The 13,614-nt window shown below is 41.4% G+C and overlaps 2 protein-coding genes across 5 annotated transcripts; both read right to left on the bottom strand.

The window, feature by feature from the left end:
• Positions 1-528: 528 nt before the first annotated feature.
• On the bottom strand, positions 529-5,296 carry LOC5520850 (neuroglobin). Of its 4 annotated transcripts, none has more exons than XM_048729842.1 (4): positions 4,724-5,296; positions 2,254-2,934; positions 1,707-1,932; positions 529-1,445 (listed from the first exon to the last, which is right to left on the bottom strand). In XM_048729842.1, exons 2-4 carry the CDS (start codon positions 2,454-2,456, stop codon positions 1,287-1,289), a joined length of 588 nt encoding a protein of 195 aa, XP_048585799.1. In that variant the 5' UTR covers positions 2,457-2,934; positions 4,724-5,296; the 3' UTR covers positions 529-1,286. The 4 variants fall into 4 exon arrangements, with proteins under 4 accessions (XP_048585799.1, XP_001640562.2, XP_048585800.1 ...); XM_001640512.3 differs by having other exon boundaries at positions 2,254-2,481; XM_048729843.1 differs by having other exon boundaries at positions 2,254-2,474.
• Positions 5,297-7,108: 1,812 nt separating this feature from the next.
• LOC5520849 lies at positions 7,109-11,140 on the bottom strand. Its single transcript, XM_001640511.3, has 4 exons — positions 10,789-11,140; positions 9,775-9,990; positions 9,251-9,457; positions 7,109-7,542 (listed from the first exon to the last, which is right to left on the bottom strand). The coding sequence occupies exons 1-4, from the start codon at positions 11,029-11,031 to the stop codon at positions 7,336-7,338; spliced, it is 873 nt and encodes a 290-aa protein (XP_001640561.2). The 5' UTR covers positions 11,032-11,140; the 3' UTR covers positions 7,109-7,335.
• Positions 11,141-13,614: the final 2,474 nt, after the last annotated feature.

The raw sequence follows: 13,614 nt of genomic DNA, 5'->3' as shown, positions 1-13,614 counted from the left end.
TATTTTTTTTTTCGCTTCGAGCGAAGGAGCACGATACAAACATATTTGAAGCCCAAGACGCAGTTTCGTGTATAAGACGAACCGGGGACCAGTTACGACTGCAGTATCCCTTAGCGCCCCCTGATTTTCGCGTAGTGCATAGGGAATGGTACGTCTTATAAAAGTGTAGCAGTAAACCTGACCACCTGTCTACACCTGGAGCATTTTTATCTTCATATATAATGAACACCTATTGCCGCCACCTCCATGTATCCGTGAAATATGTCTGGATATGGCCGTTGTTGTACACATTACAGGCCCGTACCCATGATTCTTTCTTGGAAGGGGGGGGGGGGGGGGGGGGGTGCGAAATCCGAAACTAGAGGACCTAATTTTTCCGGGGGAAAGGAGAGGTACAAATCTGAACACCCCCGAAAGAATAAAAAGGTTTTTTTTTTTCTTATGCCTTTGCAGTATCTCCACGGGACGTTTATTGTCGGATTTGGCTACAAAAAAAGTCTGACATAGATTAATGACAAACCAGAGTGATCTAGCTTATGCTTTATAGTTTTGCCTAGAAATAGCACGTCTATTGAGAACCGAAAGTAGTGAACTTTTGGCCGTAACACCCCCTGGGTACGGGTCTATGTTAATAAGATGAAGATAAAAATCTCCTTGCTTTGTGATAAATATACACCTATTTCAAAATATGTTGTTAGTGCAAATGGCAAATACCAATTGTCAAATGTCAGTTCTGCTATCAAAAAATATCATTGAACAGTGGAACTCGTCAAATTTCTACTCAATGTAGGAAAATGTCTGCGATTACATTACTTGTCATCTTTATTCTTACAAATTTATACACATAAAAAGTGATACGGAATTAGAACTGCCATTATTTGCCAATTGCCATTCGCCATTTGCACTGACAAAATTTATTGAAATAGGTGTAAATTTGGAGGTGCACGTGCACTGCACGTGCCCCAAATATTTAAAAATATATCGGAAATAACCAGTAGGGGCGTGGCTGTGCCCCCAATATTTTCTTTTTTTTTTATATTGTGCCCCTCAAATATTTCAAATCTTGCTACGGCAGTGTGTATAAAATAAAAAATACAACTTCATACAATAACAGCAACAACAAAAAAATGTCGAGAATTTTTACAAATATACATTGTCTTGGTTTTGTAGGTTCTTCTTCTGTGTTTGTTGTTATAATCGAGGCAACGGTGTTTTATCTGTGTCCCTTGTTGTTGCAGTTGCTGATTTGGACCTGAGCTTCCTTTTTCTACAGTAGATGGCCCTAGCTATAGTGAATTTTGGCTTCTGGCCTGCACTGCTTTTGTTCCTGATATCATGGCCCCAGACATCAGGTCGTACATTGCTTGCCAGGCCTCTCCGATTTCGTCATTAAAAAGGCTTCCAAGCCCTTTGCTTATTGAATATATTAAGGCTTTTCCAACAGGCTGCATAAGAAAATCACAACAGTGAAGTAAAATGGAGGAAAATATTTAAAGGCCTCAATAAGCTGATGACTTTTTTTACATACAATAGAACCCACTAAATCGAACTCAGATAACTCGAACAAACCTCGAACAAAACTCGTACTCCTCGCTAGCTCAACACTCGAACAATTTATTTTTTCTATGGCTCAATAGATAGTGAGTACGGGCGCCAATCAAAATTGCGAGATTCGTGTTGGTTTGTGAGTGGATTCATACTAATACCTCGTAGTATTCCGGCTTGATCTTGAACTTGGTCCAGTGGACCTCGCCCAAGGATTTCAGGATCATAACTAAGAGAGAAATGTCATTTAGGCGATCTACTGCCGAGTTGATCATCTCCATGAACTTTCGACTCTGGAATAGAAATCGTTCGTCTTGTTCAAGCTGCCCCTCGTTTTCCGTGTGGAATGAGAAGACTTCTTTGAAGATTGGATCCAGCGTAAAAAGCCTGGAATGCAATCATAGCAGTTAGAAGACTGTTTGCAGGTACCTTGGAAAACCACCAATAGTACGCCCCGCTCGCACCGGACGGGGCATACTATTTTGAAAAGCCTGGGACCAAGAAAAAAAACCCTGACGCGTAGGGTAGCTTGAAGGCGGAGGTTGTTCGCATTCCTTTACCAAAATTGAGCGTTTTTTTTTTTATTAAAAGTTGTTTGCACTAAAACAATAGTACAGCATTTTGTTTGGTGCAAGCCGTCTCATCTGATTATTCTGTTACAAAATCTGCGCGTTTTCATTTGGCTGAGTAAAAACATTTTCTACTTACTTGAGATAAAAGATCATCGCAGTCTTCTTCTGGCTAGGTATAAGAAGTCTCCAGGTATCCTGTACAAGTTTAATCTGTCGCTCAGTCAGCCTCGATCTGTTGCCACCAAATGACTGGTTGCCATTGTCCGACTGGCTCTTCTTAGTCAGATGTTCCTCAGTACCGTGGGGGGTGGTGAGAGTTTTGCTCGCCCCGCAACCCATCGGTGAACAAGTAAGGAGCTGAAACCTTTAAGTGTTGTCAGGCGTGTAAAGAGCAAAAAACCCCTTTCTCCTATGATACATGTCTGCGTACCCCCTTCCCCCCTTCGTCAATTCCGGGCTATATGGCTCTTGTGTTATAAGATCTTTCTACAAATTCATATTGGATGTATGTGACAATTGATTTGCGGTGAAGATGATGATAAAATAACTGGTTAGGTAAAGAATGATGGCGATGCTCAATGCAGGCGCGTACCCAGGATTGACTAACGGGGGGGGGGGGGGGGATGTGCAGTCATGGGTTTTATATGGTCGCGGTAAAAGAGCCAGTGAGACCTGGAAAAGACAACATAATGGACGTCCAAATACAAAACCATTGGAGCAGACCAGTCCGACCAGACAAACTAGGATGGACGCAAACAGGACCAAGCCCGAGACCAGTGAAGCAAAAGGTCCAATTCTATTGATCGGCGATTCGATCCTGCGAGGAATAACAACGGCGATTTTGTCCAGATTGTTTCGTTAATAAACAATACGTCGCGGGAGGAACGAAAGAGCTTCTACAATACATACAAACTATGGACGACGACAGGAACGATTATGAACACATTATTGTACATTCAGGCACAAATGACATAAGAAAACTGCGTGTAAATGAAATCGCTGTTAACATGGAAAAACTGTGTAAATGCACTCAAAGGTCGCTGGCCCAGCTCCAGAATAGCTGTCAGTGGAATTTTGTATGCTCCCAAGAGAGATGGCACAAAAATAGACGACACAAACTACTGCTACGAAGACATTTGCAAGGACAATTGGGCTCATTTCATCAACAATCAGCCGTTACCAGTGACACCTTTGGAAACCTCGACCCAGAAGTTTTTTTTACGACGATGTACACCTAAATAACAACATTGGAACCAAGAAGTTGGTTTCAAACATCAAAACTAGAACCGGTTTGCGAAGGGACACAGAGAGAAGTGAAAGAAGAGCCTCCCCTTGTGTACGCGTCTACAGTGAGACGACAAGGATGATATGATGATGATAATAGTGTGGGGGTGATAAGGAGGGAGAGGAGTTTACAATTATAATGATTATAATGAATGATGTATTGATGATAATGATGATAATGACAAGTATACTCGTATTTCCTACGTGGGGAAGATTAATATGATGATCAGGCCCATACCCAGGATTCTTGGGGGGGTGCGAAATCTGACAAAGTGGACATAATTTTCCCGGGGGGGTGAGGGAGGGGGGGGGGGAGAGTTCTTTGATAAAAATCCACCACCAAAAATGACTACTCCCGAAAAAAAACAAATAGGGATTTTTTGTATGTCTTTGCAGTATCTCGACGGGGCGTTTTTTGTCGGATTTGGCTACATACCTGAGTGATCTAGCTTGTGCTTTATAATTTTGTCTACAAATAGCACGTCTATTGAGAACCGAAAGTGGACCTTCGGCCGTTGTGGGGGGGGGGGGGGGGGGTGCGTTAGCACCCCCTGCACCCCCCCCCCCCCTGGGTACGGGCCTGATGATAATGTTTTGGGTGATAGGGGGGATTAGCTTCCAATCATATTGATTTGTGGTTGAGGATAATGATCATGGTGCTCGGTGATAGTGATGACGATGATCTTAATGATGATGATGGTGTGGGGATGATAAGGAGAGGGATGAGGTAACATTTATAAAAATAAATAAAGATGATAATGAAAATGATGATGAAGTCTATGATTACAAAGATATAATTAAAGCGGCGATCGCCCAATTTACTTCCGGAGGGCCGACGGAAACCTCAACCGACAAGAGACAAAAGAATCTATTAGAGTCCGCGCTATTTAACAGGCCATCCGCTCTAAATTATCAGTCACTTCCTCACAGAAGCTTCAATTAGACACACTTCTTTTACAATCTTGCGTTTTCCGTTAAAAATCATCGGAGATTTTTACGTAATCGACCGGAAATAAACTGGTGATTGACATTACCGCTTTAATGACGATACAACAGCTGTTTTTGTTGTTCATGTTGTTATGATACTTGATTTGGATTTAAACGTAATCTTTTCAAGTGTCTTCAAATAATAGACGGGCAGTAATACAATAATTTAGATAATCAGCTAAGGTCACATAAAGTCTCGGGTCTCAAAGCCTGTTAAGCTATTTGCATTGAAAGATTAACGTAACACGTCACGCAGCATCAATAAGTTCACGTAACAAATATATGTCTTCCCAGATTTCTCTCCTAAATTCTGACGGGTGCATTGACAAACGTACCTTATATTTCAAGAGGTTACTGCTCGCCCCCAATGATGTTCTTTCTACCCCATTTGGTATACCACACACTTATCTCTGTATTGCATGTCTATCGCTGGCGAATCATTAAGAATGTAAAACACGGCCCCCTGTCGAGTGGAGGCAACAGGGCGATCAAGGAACCATGACAACACTAAAACTTTTCCATCATAAATGACCGACTTGACGATCGTTGTCCATGAGTCAGGAAAATGTATGTCTTCTTGTATTCTACAAGAGTGAAGTTCTTGACTCTGGGTTCTTTACCCTTATATGAATAAAGTGAAGATTACATGAAAAAAGTTCAAATGTTAATTAGGCATGTGCACTTATTATTTAATCCATCAATCAATCCATTTTCCACTTCACTTATCGCACATACACCTGTTTCAATAAACGTTGTCAGCAAATGGCAATTGGCAAATGGCAGTTCTAAGAACAATCACTGCTTATAGGTATAATTATTTGTAAGAATAAAGATGATAAGTAATATAATCACAGAAAATTTACCACATTTTAGTACATGTGTGTTGAGGTCTGTTCTGTTCTCTCACCAACTTGATCATTGTCTGTTCTGTTGTGTTAGCCTTGGTGATGATGTGTTCTATGTGATAACTTTCTTGATGGTATATTGTATGTGATAACCTTGGTGATGATCTGTTCTATGTGATAACAATGGTGATAATCTGTTCTTTTGAGGTAACCTTGGTGATGGTATGTTCTGTTGTGACAATTGGTGATGATCTGTTCTGTTGTGATTATCTTGGTGATGATCTGTTGTGATAAACTTTGTGATGTAATAGCCTTGAAGATGATCTGTTCTATGTCGTAACCAAGGTGAGGATCTTTTCTATTTGATAGCCTTGGTTATTGTCTGTTCTATGTGGTAACCTTGCTGATGATCTGTTCTATGTGATAACCTTGGTGATGATCTGTTGTGATAAACTTGGTGATAATCTGTTGTGATAACCTTGGTGATGATCTGTTGTGATAACCTTGATGATGATCTCTTGTGATAAACTTGGTGATAATCTGTTCTATGTAATAACCTTGGTGATGATCTGTTCTGTGATAACATTGGTGGTCTGATCTACTGTATTGTGACAACCTTGGTGATGGTCTTTTTTGTTGTGACAACCTTGGTGATGGTCTGTTTTGTTGTGATAACCTTGGTGATGGTCTGTTTTGTTGTGATAACCTTGGTTATGTTAAGCCCTGTTGTGGTAACCTTGGTGATGGTCTGTACTGTTGCGGTTACCTTGGTGATGATCTGTTCAATTGTGGTAACGTTGGTGATGGTCTGTTGTGGAAACCTTGGTGATGGTCTGTTCTATTTGATAACCTTGGTGATGATCTGTTCTATGTGGTAACCTTGGTGATTGTCTGTTCTATTGTGATAACCTTGGTGATGTTAAGTCCTGTTGTGGTAACCTTGGCGATGGTCTGTTCTGTTGCAGTTGCCTTGGTGATGGTATGTTCTGTTGTGGTAACCTTGGTGATGGTCTGTCCTGTTGTGGTAACCTTGGTGATATGTTCCATGTGATAAAATTGGTGATGGTATATTCTATGTGATGACATTGGTGATTACCTGTTCTATGTGATACCCTCGACGAAGGTCTGTTCTATTGTGATAACCTGTTCTGTTGTGGAAACCTTGGTGATGGTCTGTTCTATTTTGGTAACATTGGTCTGTTCTATTGTGGTAACCTTTGTGATGGTCTGTTCTATTGTGATAACCTTGGTGATAGTCTGTCCTGTTGTTGTAATCTTGATGACATTCGGTTCTACTGTTGTGGAAACCTTAGTGATGGTCTGTTCTGTTGTGGTAACCTTGGTGGTGGCATCTTCTGTTGTGGTAACCTTGGCGATGTTCTATTGTGATAACCTTGGTGATTGTCTGTTCTATGTGGTTACCTTGGTGATGATCTGTTCTATGTGATATCCTTGGTGGTGATCTGTTCTATTGTGATAACCTTGGTGGTGGCATCTTCTGTTGTGGTAACCTTGGCGATGTTCTATTGTGATAACCTTGGTGATTGTCTGTTCTATGTGGTTACCTTGGTGATGATCTGTTCTATGTGATATCCTTGGTGATGATCTGTTCTATGTGATATCCTTGGTGGTGATCTGTTCTATTGTGATAACCTTGCTGATGTTAAGTTCTGTTGTGGTAACCTTGGTGATGGTCTGTTCTGTTGCAGTTGCCTTAGTGATGTTATGTTCCGTCATGGTAATCTTGGTGATGGTCTGTTTTGTTAAACATGTACATGCTATGGTATCTAACCCTGTGTTATCTTAGTTCATATGTTTAAAAAAACAGTGGTGATAGCTACATGTTAAGTGAAAAAACAGGAAATACAAACTCCATTAGGCCTTTTAAGTTTTACTTTTTTTCTTTTACTTTTTACACATTTATCATTGGCCCTCTACACTGTAAATACATTCAAATAAAACAAAGTATGTTTAAATAACAAAATGCCCCTCTCTAACCTGCAATTTGTGAATTCTTTTTAAATTATATCTTGCATTACTACAATCAGTGATTTATACAAGAGTCGATTATTTAAATTTTTAAATTGCATTGTTTTTATAGCTCAAGACTTCTCAACAGTGTTTTTACGCCTTCTCCAAATAAACACTTGTGCTACAGACCACTGATTCTTGCGTGCCGTCTCTCGGATAAAGAAAGGCATGTCTTTGGTTTCAATCAGTTCAAAGTTTGGCTGTAGATATGCTTTCAGTGCATCTGCTCCACTAACAGGATTCCCTGATGAGTCTGTGTATCCTCCAAGCCACAGTTTCTAGTAAAATGAAAAATAAAATTCATGAAATTAACATTAGGTATGTGGAAGAACCAAAATAACAAAACAATGGCATTTACCCCAAGATGTCATGTTTCTTGTCAATTCATGGTATACAACAAAATGCAACATGTCAAGGATTTCTTACATATGAGCTATGCTATACTCGTAATCAAGTAATCAGAAAAGAGTGGGTTTCCTGTATGAGGTAATTTGCACTCTTGGGCCTGTTCCTCAAAGCTCAATTAGCAGTTATCGGTAGATAAATATGCACTTTATCCCCAGATAAATTTATCTGTAGATAAATTAGGTTCCTATAAAGTTATCCTCTGATAAAGTAGCAGATAAAGATAGCAGGGGTCGGGAGGGCCCGATAAGTCGCTATAAGTCATGCAATCCAAGATGGCGGATGAGCTGTTGCCATGGTTATTGGGAGAACACAGGGCTCCCAAGCTTGGAAATAAAAGTCAAAACTTGTACAATTGGGGTTTTAGAAAGAAAAAAACCTCAAATAAAATTAAGTTTTAAACCCTCCAACATTTATCTAGTCATTAAAGTCCTAGGGTGTCGCTTGAAGTTGATCATTAGCACTTACAACATATTGTTTGCAAATGACAAGTTGGAAATACTGTGGTGATTCAAAATGGTGCTTGGTGGATTTTGGCGTTTTTCGTACGTTAGCTTGAAGAAACAAGCCCTAATAAACCCCAAGATATTAGGTGACGTCCATTTTGTAAAACCGAAGTTCTTAATTTCAAGTTGGCGTTAATGGGAGACTAAAATCGCATGCAAGTCAAACTAGTGATTTTTAAACCAGTTGAAAACAAATTTGGGACTGAATGGAGGTGATTGCAATAAAAACAGAGATGTTATGAAGATTCTCCGGTGAAATAAAAAAAAGAAGGTAAAACTTGGCTAATATTTGCTGATTTACTGGGTCTCCTGTGTACAATTTACTTATCAAACCAGTTTTCTTCTCGCTTATCTACCAATAGCTATCGGAGGGATAACTTTGCTTTCAGGAACCAGATTTTATCGGTCGGATAGCTATCCACAGCTAAGCAAAATTCTTCTCGCTTATCTACCGATAGCTATCGGAGGGATAACTTTGCTTTCAGGAACCAGATTTTATCGGTCGGATAGCTATCCACCGCTAAGCAAATTTAACCTACGTATAACTCCTATTGGCAGATAAATTGATCTGACTTTTTCAGGAACCGGCCCCAGGAATCTGATAAGACAGACTGAGTATAGGTAACAGCAATACATAACAGGGGAAGAAGGTTGAAGCTAGTATATCTAAAGCGAGCAGTGTTTCCATTCCAGGAGTGGCCCATTCACTCCAGGAGCGGTCTAAAATTTATAAAGGGGGCTGGATAATAGGGCCTGGACATAAGTTTGAGATTTAATGTGAGACATGTCATGAGGGGCAACCAATCCCAGGGTTCAAACTAGCGGCCAGCTGCTGGCGATAGCCGCTGTTTTCTGGTCTTTGCCAGCTCTTTTTATGTATTCCCCTTTCACATTTTGAGTATACCAACCAAAATCCAGAAAGCCAGCAAAATCTAGCAGATTTAAAAAAGTTATTTTGAATCCTGCAATCCACTCCCCCCCCCCCCACCCTGTATCTGCCCTGAACTTTACACTTCAAATCACAGTGTTAATTGCAAGTAATTTTCAATAAAATAATAATAATAATGCCACCTACCTTAGGAGTATATTCTTCTAACCATGTAAATGGACAGGTCAGGACAACGATACCACCAGGTGCGACCAGGGTGGGAAGCCGATCCAGAAACTTATATGGGTTGGGGAGACGGCAAATGAGGTTAGCCCCCAAAACACAACCAAACTGCCCAAGATCTGATGGCAAATTGCAGGCATCTCCCTGCTGAAATGAGGTCTTGCTTCTATCCTGAATATCAAATTGTCAACTATTTTTTAAAAGAAATGTAGAAAGTAACTTAAAGTAAACACTAACAATTACTCTAGTTGTATACTTCTAGACAAAATTCCCTAATTAGGAAATTTTCTTGTTAAATACCCCCAATCCCTCCTCGACCTTCTTGGCATTGCCTTTTCCCCCTTATAGTTGTGGTGTATGGATTTTATCTGGTCAAGTGTATTACTCTAGGAGGTCCTGGGCTTTAGGAAATCAATTGACCACTACCAAAGTATGTTCAATATAATATTTATTGTATTGTATCTTGAAGAACATAAACGGAAACTCACGATTTGTGAATCAATAACAGCCTCATGTTGAGATGTGAGCACTCCTTCAGTTGTTGCCTCATAGCTGAGCTTTCCAAGAAGCTTCAATTGGATGCATGTATCAACAAAGGCATTGGAGTAATCAATTCCAACAACATGTTTGAAGTGACGGGCCAGTTCAAATGCTGATCTTCCAACAGCACAACCAATGTCCAGAGCTAATGAGGGGACTTCATCCTAGCAAAGAAATCAGAATTAAGTCACTCTTTGTTTGTCATTGGGTGGTCACAGGAGAACTTCAAGTACAAGGGGCTGGAAGTAGGCATTGAGCTTACTAAACTGTTTTTCTGACATCATTTTCTGTAATATTTTAATCCATGTCTCATGTGAGATTTGAGCTAGTGTGCATTGGTACACAAATAGCATGCTCTAAGGGTGTTCCTATTTTCAGCTTAAAACCTGCTATCGAAATTTTTTTAATAAACATACGGCTTTTTTTTATTACAGTAGAACTCCCACAATGCCACAGGACTGAAACTTGGATTATTCCTGACATGTTTTGCTATCGCTGGGGCCAGAGATTGTGATTGTTGATAGGTTATACCGCATATCTCTAAATCAATAAAATGATATGATAAAGGGGGTGAAAAATCAAAGTGGTACATTAAAAAAATGCTTTATCAAGATTATTTAACAAAATACTATTTGCTAGAGCAGAATCACGAGAGATGTACAGAGATAATTGTTATATCAAGGTTCAAATAATTTATGATAATTTATTATGATTTTGGTGGACAACATGACATGGCACACCTAAAATAAGTTATACAAAAAATATATCAAAATATCTGCACATCTTCCAACATTGAAAAGAACAAGGCATAACATCATAATATAAAAAATTACACACACAAAAAAAAAAACGTCTTTTACTTAAATTCATTTGTCACAGTCTGAATGTTTGGTCGTTTGGATCAGAAACAATCTTGATCGAAATTACGTAAATCATTTTTATATAATAAAGAACTCACATACCCCAGTATGCTCTATGCATAGATCGGCACATCTCCTCGGGAAATCCAGCGCATCTTTGGGCCCGAAATCATACATAAGCACTTCCTCTGGTTTGCCATAGTGGAAAAGTAGGTACTCGTTTACCAGCTTTTTGGTATCGTAGGCATTTTGCTTTCGTCTTGGGAAATACCTATAGACGGCCACCGCCAAAGCCGAGGCAGCCAGAGCACTGACACTACATATCACTGCATCTCGTGTAGTCATCGCTGAATGCCAGTAGATAGAGCAAGTGGTTGAGCAAAATAGAGTTAAGTATCGGCTGCCGCTCCTACGAGAAACGCCGGGTCGTGATGTAACTACACGTGTGCGCACTTCAGGCCAGCGGTCTGACGCCAATCATCGTGGTAAGTACTTTAAGTACGCATCCTGAAGTGTATCATACACAGCTATCAACACGATACACAGCTATCTACACCATACACAGCTATCCACACCATACACAGCTATCTACACCATACACAGCTATCCACGCCATACACAGCTATCCACACCATACACAGCTATCCACACCATACACACCATACACAGCTATCCATAGCTATCCACACCATACACAGCTATCCACACCATACACAACCATCCACACCATACACAGCCATACACAGCTATCCACACCATCCACAACCATACACACCATCCACGGCTATCCACACCATACACAGCTATCCACACTATACACGGCCATACACAACTATCCACACCATCCACAACCATCCACACTATACACGGCCATACACAGCTATCCACACCATACACAGCCATACACAGCTATCCACACCATACACAGCTATCCACACCATACACAGCCATCCACAGCTATCCACACCATACACAGCTATCCACACTATACACAGCCATACACACCATACACAACCATACACACCATACACAGCTATCCACACCATACACAGCTATCCACACCATACACAGCTATCCACACCACACACAGCTATCCACACTATACACAGCCATACACACCATACACAGCTATCCACACCATACACAGCTATCCACACCATACACAGCTATCCACACCATCCACGGCTATCCACACCATACACAGCTATCCACACCATACACAGCTATCCACACCATACACAGCCATACACACCATACACAACCATCCACACCATACACAGCCATACACAGCTATCCACACCATACACAGCTATCCACACCGTACACAGCCATCCACAGCTATCCACACCATACACAGCTATCCACACCATACACAGCTATCCACACCATACACAGCTATCCACACCATACACAACCATCCACACCATACACAGCCATACACAGTCATACACAGCTATCCCCACCATACACAGCTATCCACACCATACACAGCTATCCACACCATACACAGCCATACACAGCTATACACAGCTATTAACGCTATACACAGCTATACACAGCTATCCACACCATACACAGCCATACACACCATACACAGCCATACACACCATACACAGCTATCCACACCATCCACAGCCATCCACAGCCATCCACAGCCATTCACAGCTATCCACACCATACACGGCTATCCACACTATACACGGCCATACACACCATACACAGCTATCCACACCATACACAGCTATCCGCACCATACACAGCCATACACACCATACACAGCTATCCACACCATCCACAGCCATCCACTGCCATGTACAGCTATCCACACCATACACGGCTATCCACACTATACACGGCCATACACAGCTATCCACACCATCCACAACCATCCACACCATGCACGGCCATACTCAGCTATCCACACCATCCACAGCTATCCACACCATACACAGCTATCCACACCATACACAGCTATCCACGCCATACACAGATATCTACACCATACACAGCCATCCACAGCTATCCGCACCATCCACAGCCATCCACACCATCCACAGCTATCCACACCATACACAGCTATCCACACCATACACAGCTATCTACACTATACACAGCCATCCACAGCTATCCAAACTATCCACAGCCATCCACACCATCCACAGCTATCCACACCATACACAGCTATCCACATTATCCACAGCTATCCACACCATCCACAGCTATCCACACCATCCACAGCTATCCACACTATACACGGCCATACACAACTATCCACACCATCCACAACCATCCACACTATACACGGCCATACACAGCTATCCACACCATACACAGCCATACACACCATACACAGCTATCTACACCATACACAGCCATCCACACCATACACAGCTATCCACACCATACACAGCTATCCACACCATACACAGCTATCCACACCATACACAGCTATCCACACCATACACAGCCATACACACCATACACAGCTATCTACACCATACACAGCTATCCACACCATACACAGCTATCCACACCATACACAGCTATCCACACCATACACAGCCATACACACCATACACAGCTATCTACACCATACACAGCCATCCACAGCTATCCACACCATCCACAGCTATCCACACCATACACAGCTATCCACACCATCCACAGCTATCCACACCATACACAGCTATCCACCCCATACACAGCTATACACCCAATACACAGCTATCCACACCATACACACCATACACAGCCATCCACACCATCCACACCATCCACAGCTATTCACACCATCCACAGCTATCCACACCATCCACAGCTATCTACACCATACACAGCTATCCACACCATCCACAGCTATCTACACCATCCACAGCTATGCACACCATCCACAACAATCTACACCATCCACAATTATCTACAACGTAC

The sequence above is a fragment of the Nematostella vectensis genome, chromosome 7, assembly GCF_932526225.1.
Source record: "Nematostella vectensis chromosome 7, jaNemVect1.1, whole genome shotgun sequence".
NCBI lineage: Eukaryota > Metazoa > Cnidaria > Anthozoa > Actiniaria > Edwardsiidae > Nematostella > Nematostella vectensis.
This window is presented reverse-complemented; position numbering and strand designations above follow the sequence as displayed.